The sequence below is a fragment of the Lactuca serriola genome, chromosome 9, assembly GCF_051521515.1.
Source record: "Lactuca serriola cultivar US96UC23 chromosome 9, Lser_US96UC23_V15, whole genome shotgun sequence".
NCBI lineage: Eukaryota > Viridiplantae > Streptophyta > Magnoliopsida > Asterales > Asteraceae > Lactuca > Lactuca serriola.
Genome location: NC_136416.1, coordinates 36,919,814 through 36,927,005, shown reverse-complemented (window position 1 = coordinate 36,927,005; position 7,192 = coordinate 36,919,814). Strand labels below are relative to the sequence as shown.

General features: G+C 34.0%; 1 protein-coding gene across 5 annotated transcripts; it reads left to right on the top strand.

The window, feature by feature from the left end:
- The first annotated feature begins 2,610 nt into the window (after window positions 1-2,610).
- On the top strand, window positions 2,611-6,655 carry LOC145073714 (general transcription and DNA repair factor IIH subunit TFB1-3-like). 5 transcript variants are annotated; one of them, XM_079020224.1, is made up of 19 exons: window positions 2,612-2,831; window positions 2,925-3,054; window positions 3,183-3,261; window positions 3,359-3,420; window positions 3,561-3,621; window positions 3,719-3,839; window positions 3,941-4,016; window positions 4,103-4,207; window positions 4,297-4,341; window positions 4,430-4,486; window positions 4,550-4,705; window positions 4,777-4,842; window positions 4,937-5,120; window positions 5,194-5,327; window positions 5,419-5,739; window positions 5,862-5,939; window positions 6,068-6,115; window positions 6,270-6,338; window positions 6,428-6,655. In XM_079020224.1, the coding sequence occupies exons 2-19, from the start codon at window positions 2,974-2,976 to the stop codon at window positions 6,503-6,505; spliced, it is 1,821 nt and encodes a 606-aa protein (XP_078876350.1). In that variant the 5' UTR covers window positions 2,612-2,831; window positions 2,925-2,973; the 3' UTR covers window positions 6,506-6,655. The 5 variants fall into 5 exon arrangements, with proteins under 5 accessions (XP_078876352.1, XP_078876350.1, XP_078876349.1 ...); XM_079020223.1 differs by having other exon boundaries at window positions 2,911-3,054; XM_079020222.1 differs by having other exon boundaries at window positions 2,612-3,054.
- Window positions 6,656-7,192: the final 537 nt, after the last annotated feature.

Below are 7,192 nucleotides of genomic sequence, written 5' to 3'. Positions count from 1 at the left end.
AACACTGGTAGCTATGGATTTAGTACTTGATGAGTAAGATATAGCAGCTATGGAATTAGTGCTCTACGAACGAACATCGGCAGCTATGGATTTAGTGCCAGTCCTATAACCCTGGAAGTAAGGGACTTCGGAATAAACGAATGGAGGATAGATGACTCTTAGGTTAAATCCTTAAGAGTAAAGAAGATAACGGGGATGGGTAATTGGGTTAATTGTTTGATGATTGAACATAACAATTATATTATTGTGGGTTGAAAACCCTATGTACTCACCAGGTTTCCCAACCTGACCCACTCAGTTTATGTATATCACAGGTGACGAAGTGAAGTGACATTACACTGAGAGATTTAAAGAGATGTAGATCACTAGTGTAAATCATTGTAAGTTCTGTTTATGCTTATGTTTCGGTATTAACGATGACATCCCAAATGTTTTAAAATGAAATAAATACGTTTCTCCGAAAATGTTTTAATAACGTATTTACCATGTTTTTCTGGGAACAAATTCCGCAACCTTTTTATAAAATGAAGTACTCTGATCTTTATAAAGCATAAACAAAATCGGTCTTTTCTGGCCGTGATTTTGGGGATGTCACATCTCTCTCAAACTATATATTGTTTTGACATGTCATGAACCCAACACTACATGTTATAATTGCTCTCTCTCCTTTCTCGATCTCACCACAACTTGTAGCCATTGGTTGAACCCCCCCCCCCCCCCCCAAAAAAAAAAAAAAAAAAAAAAAATCAATGCGGGGCAAACATATAATACAAATCACATCTTATATATTCCACAACTTTTTGTTTTTCCTTTTGTCGATAATATTTTTCTTCAAAATCACAACTAACAATCAATATACTATATTTTCATGAAATGATCAAGAAAACAGCAAATTTAAATTTTTAAAGCAAATAAATAAATAATGATTTGCTCATATATAGTCTAAATTGATTAGAACTTATAAATATCCAATAAATTAATTAACAACCATAAATATACATATGTGTATAATATGTAGATTAAGTTAGGTAAAATCCATTCATTTATAGGTGTGTTGTTTAGTCCATATTGTACCAAACCATTTGTCTCTTAATAAGTGAAGGACTTATTGAGTGTAGTAAATGGCATATGCATGGTTTGAAACCGATAAATTTGTATGTTTTCCATTCTTACACTTCAAAAAAGTTTTTTTTTCAAACATTTGTAGGAATCATGGCTTAGAAATACAAAATTGTCATTCTCAGTTCCATTCCAAGCCTTGGTTTTGGTATTGCTCATTAGGCTCGCAAGCTTAACATTACTATTTTGATATGTACTCGGAGATGAGGATTTCAACTAGGATTATACTTGAATATTCTAGAAGGCCCATGATTCACCTTTTACCTTTGTAAATGATATGTACTTCAATACTTGAACACTTTCGTACTCAACACTTCTAATAAAATTGATGTTTTATGTTTTAGGACCGAATTCTGCACTAATGTTCTCTAAAACATTTAAAAGATTTCAAAAGATTATCACATTTCTACTAACTCGTATGAGGAGTGTTACATAATTGGCCAAAGAGGATCGAGACGTATTCCTAAAAGGATAAAAGTTTCAGGAAGTATGTGTTGAAGAGGGAATGATACAAAGAAAAAAAGGGAGAAGCTAGGTAAGACCAGAAAGAGAAAGGAGGGAGAAAGGGGAACATCCATGCATCGCATGTTCAGTACCAAAGTTGGGAAGGACTCGACACAAGAACGACAGGATAAATCCCATACACCAAGAATAAATTGAAAACATTTCAAGTAGAAATGTACGTAAAATATTTTAACATTAAAACTTAAGTTTCAAAACTCTCGTATCAACACTTATAAAACCATCGTAAAATAGACAGTGAAAGATTTGTCATTTATTAACTTACCTTAGCACAAGAAATGATTAAGGGTTTGAGATGTGGCTAATAAAAGTACCATGTACGATAAAACTATTTGTAAGAATCGGTGATTACATACGAGAAAAAGAACTCGAGGGGTGATTAATCGTCCAATAACTATTTACTCCAACCATCGACTATTATATATAGTAACTCACAAACACTCTTTATGTGTGGGTGCTTTTCCAACCTAAGAAAATTAGTTTGAAAGCAAATAACATATCACAAATCTCATACAAAATCCTTGATCGTAGCATTTGATAGTGTATCATTGAATTGTTGCATACATAAACTCTTGTTTTCTCATCTTTATTGTTGTTATTGCTCTTGTTTCCACATAAATGGCTCATTTTTTCATCACTTGAACCAAAAGCCCTAATCGTTAAGGGTAGGGGCGCTTAAAAATATCCGTATCCGGAAAAACCGATCTGAAAACCGAAAACCCGATCCGAAAATATCCGAAAAACCGGATACCCGATTTTTCGGATATCCGAAATTCGGATATCCGGTTTTCCGGATATGGATTCGGATATTGATAATGAGGATTTTCGGGTAATCCGAAAACCGAAGTATATAAACAAATTTGATATTTTTATTGTTTTAAATAGGATAAATAATAGATAAAGATTATCATAAAAAGTAAAAATAAAACTCAAAAATTAAAAAGGGGTACGATGGTCGATGGGGTTATCTGGTTATGAAAGAAAGTTATCGACGTTTTAACTCTGAAGTTGCTCAATCGATTCAAGGCTCGAGCACCGGGTGACGACATTCACCGAAGTCCACCCAAGTCTAACGACCACCGTTAAGGTCACCATTCACTCGCTCAAGATATCACGTCTTCGTGCCTAAGGATTTCACGTCATCGTTCCTTATTACCGTTGATTCCGAGTGCAGACCGGTAAACCTAAAGGTAATTACTAAACAACATGAATCTTTCAGAATCTTTGAAACATTCAGGCCTCTTAGCCATTCAGCGCTAAATCATTCAGCGAATACCAAACAGCCCCTAAGTTATTTAGCATCAAGAAAATCAAGAAATCATCTTCTGAAGCATGATGGAGACGCAGGTTGTTAAACGTGCGAAATACAAATCTTCTGTCAAAGACCCTGGTGTTCGTGGGACATTGAAAATGGTGAAGTTTTCTTAAACCCAATTATTTTGGATTCTTATAAATTTCTTACTTTGTTAATGTAATTATTGTTGATATATTGGATGAGGTGTAGGATTTGGCTTCCTTACTAATGAATAGTCGATCTGCAGACAAGGGAGAGGTTTGTTTTTATGCCTAATGATCCATCATCCTCCATCAGGCTTAATGTAGAATTCAGACTTATAAAAGGCAAGTAAAATTACCTTATCAATGTTTGTCTATTTTACTTTCATCCATGCATCAATGATATTGATTGCTTTCCATCTGTTTCTTTGTCTTTCTTAAGGACACAAATCCAGCAAGGAGGGTTCCAACAGGCCTGCCTTACTTAATCTCACTCAAGATCAGGTTTCTTTTTCCATTTTTCAATTCTTTTGTAACTGTATATATATCAATCAATCATGTTTCAGGCTTTCAACAACTGAAACATATCTGTCTATAACATTTGATGTTTCATCCAAGAAAGCTTTCAATGATTCCATTTCCAGGGTAATTACATCTTTGAGTTTGAAAATTTCTCAGACAGGGAAGTTTGTCGAGACTTTGTAGGTAATGAATGCCATTTGGTGCTTCTGTTATGTTCTTATTCTCTTGTTGATTCTTTGTTACTGATATGATATATATGACATGACATGATTGAACACAGCTAAAGCTATTACATTTTATGGGGAAGGTGGCTCTGAAAAAGCTGTTCCACTTGCACACAAAGATGAACAACTTAGCTCAGCAGAAATGGAACGTAGGATTAAGCTGCTGCAAGAGGACAGGTAGCTTATCTTTCTCAACAATAACATTCATCATCTATTGAGATAGTTAGTTTATGTGTTTGAGATAATAACATGAACATTTAATTGTTTGTGTACTGTAGTGAGCTGCAGAAGCTTCATAAGCAGTTTGTGATAAGAGGTGTGTTGTCAGAGACTGAATTTTGGGCTACAAGAAAGGTTAGTAGTTGCTTGCTTAATGAAACCTGTATGATTTTGTTTATATGTAACAGAGAAATTTAATGTATGTTTACCAATAAGTGCAGAAGTTGCTAGATGTGAATAATACAAGTAGCAGTAGAAAAGCAAAACAAAAAGTGGGGTTGAAAAGTGACATGATTTTCAATGTCAAACCTTCATCTGATGGTCAGGTATGTATCTTATCTCTCCATACAATACATTCAAACTCATATGTCCACTTTTTGCATCTTTTGATTTTGGAGCCTTGTTTTTGTTTCAGTCAAACAAAGTTACATTTAACTTGACACCAGAGATGATTCACCAGGTATCTATCTATCTATCTTTGATGATGATGTTTTTTTTTCTTCGTCTCAAACATTATTAATACATGAAAATGAAAATGTTTTTCCCAGATTTTTGCTGAAAAACCAGCAGTGAGGCAGGCATATCTAAATTTTGTACCTAACAAGGTAAGGAGTAAACAGAATGAATATGAATTATGAACCTGCTTTCTAATTCTGATTGATTGTTAGATGACAGAGAAAGATTTTTGGACAAAATACTGGAGAGCACAATACCTTCACAGCACCAGAAATATTGTTGCTGCTGCTGCAGAGGCTGCAGAAGATGAGGAGCTTGCAGTTTTCTTAAGGCAAGATGCTATTTTGGCTAGTGAAATTAAGCACAAGGTATTATAACCAACTTTCAACATTCTTATTTCATTCAGATCACATCACAATGTAACTTGACATACATACAGATTAGGAAGGTAGATCCAACTCTGGACATGGAGGCTGATGAAGGAGATGATTACACACATATTCCAGTAAGAAACAGAGTTGGATTTTTTTTTTTTTTAATTCTTTAGTAATGTATGTATGTAAAATGTAAATTAGTATAAATTGTAATTGAATTGATAGGGTCATGGGCTAGCTACTGAAAGTGGGAATGATGAGCTGGAAGCACAATATGAGCCATTCAAAAGATCTTTCCTACAAGACATCAACAGACATGCTGCAGTTGTTCTTGAAGGAAGAACTGTAGATTTTGAGACTGAAGGGGATACAAGATCTGTAGCTCAAGCTATTGCTACTTGTAAACGTGGTCAGTATACAGTATACAGTATTTATTTATTTTTTTATTCAAAAAAATTAATCTCTGGTGATAAATGAAACAGTTGAGTTAGCTAAAGAAGCCTCTTCTGATGGGAATTTGGTGCATCAAGAACGGTTGGATCGGATAACACGAATGGCTGAGATTGAGGATCTACAAGCGCCACGTGATCCTCCTGTTGCACCACTATCTATAAAGGTTCTTGATTCTCTTGTCTTGTTTGATGTTTGTTTGTTTGTTTGTTTGTTTGTTTGTTGTGAGTGACTGATTTAAAAAAAAAAAAAAACAGGATCCTCGGGATTACTTTGATTCTCAACAACAAGTTGTTGGAATGGGAATGGGAATGGGTGATGAGTTAGGTGGGGGAGGAAGACACTTTAAATCAAGGATGAAGACCTCTGAGACGTATGCTTCTTTAAGGGGTTTTATATCTGAAATCAGAACCCTGGGTTTGACTGATCCTGTTGTTAGACCTGAAGTTGCAGTGAAGGTGTTGAATGGGTTGACCCAGACTATATCAAGCTCCAAATATCAACGTGGGTTTGGTAAAAACCCACATGACAGCATATTGGATACCTTGCCAACTGTCACAAAAGATGAGCTTTTGCTTGTGAGTTTCAAATATCTTGTCTTTGTTTATTATATAACTCTAACTCTAAGAAAGGTAGCTTTTGCTTGGGTTTTTATTAACTTTTTATATTTATATTTATATTCCTTTCCATTTCATTCCAGCATTGGACGTCTATTCAGGAATTGTTAAAGCATTTCTGGTCCTCATATCCAATCACAACTTCATATCTTTATACAAAGGTAATAATCTCATTTCAAAAAAACCTATTTGGTGAATCAATTCACTAAGCCACAAATCTATATATATCTTTTGTTGGTTTGGTTTTTATTTATTTGGATTTTTCCTTCATCTGTTATTTGTAATGTAGGTGAGCCGGCTGAAGGATGCCATGTCACAAATCTACCCAAAGTTACAGGTATGGTACCTTTTCTTTGGTCAATCAAGGAGTTAATTGTGTTGTGTATATATGGTAGGTATTAAATGACACACATTTTCTTGTATTGTATCATTATCATTATCATGTTTGTTACTTTGTATATTGTACTGAAACTTTAATAATTTCCTTCCAGGAGATTAAAGAATCCGTGCAGTCAGATTCAAGGCATCAAGTTTCCCTCCTTGTTCAACCAATGTTACAGGTGCTTAATATTTATTATTCATTTTTTTTTTGTTTTGTTGTACATTCTTATTCTTATTCTTATTATTCTTTTATTGTTTGTTGGTGCAGGCTTTAGATGCTGCTTTTGCACACTATGATGCAGTAGATCAACGCAAGAGATCTTCTGCAAATGGTTACAATGTCTAATCATGACTTATTTTCTTACTGATTCATCATCATTGATTTGCATATTGTACATTCAACAAAATTTTCATGTGAGACCCACCTTGTTTGCTTGGTCTTAAAAGACTTTTTTTTCCGATATAATATGATGAAATATCACTTGTCAAATGTCAATCAATTTTGTAAACACATCAATCACCAAATAAATCATCAAAACTAGAATTAGGGCATGCAAGCTTTCTAGGTTTTGGTTTGTATATTTTCATAATGATTTCATCAACACTTTAGGGCATCATCAAAATATGGTTTCACATGCCACTATCTAATTACAACCAAACTTTGCTCAATGGATACAAAACATCCACATTTTAGCAACTAATCTTAGGTGTTTGTTTTTCCCAAGTGAAACTGTCTCATGTTTGCGGATCACTTCTGTATACCTTTGCAGCAGAAGAGGTGGACCAAACGGCTGCAGACTGCAATGAGAAGCATGTTTGTTTTTTTAACATCTATAGGCTGCTGCAGATATAAAAAATTTAAAATAAAGTGATTTAATAAACCGGAAATAGTTTTTTAATATCAAAAATTTAATAATTGTAGTCTTAAAACATTGAAATAAGATTCAAACAACCAAATTAGTCTTATAATAACATTTTAAAATAAAATTCATATAACCGAACTTTAATAATTCTCATTCTATATATTGCATCA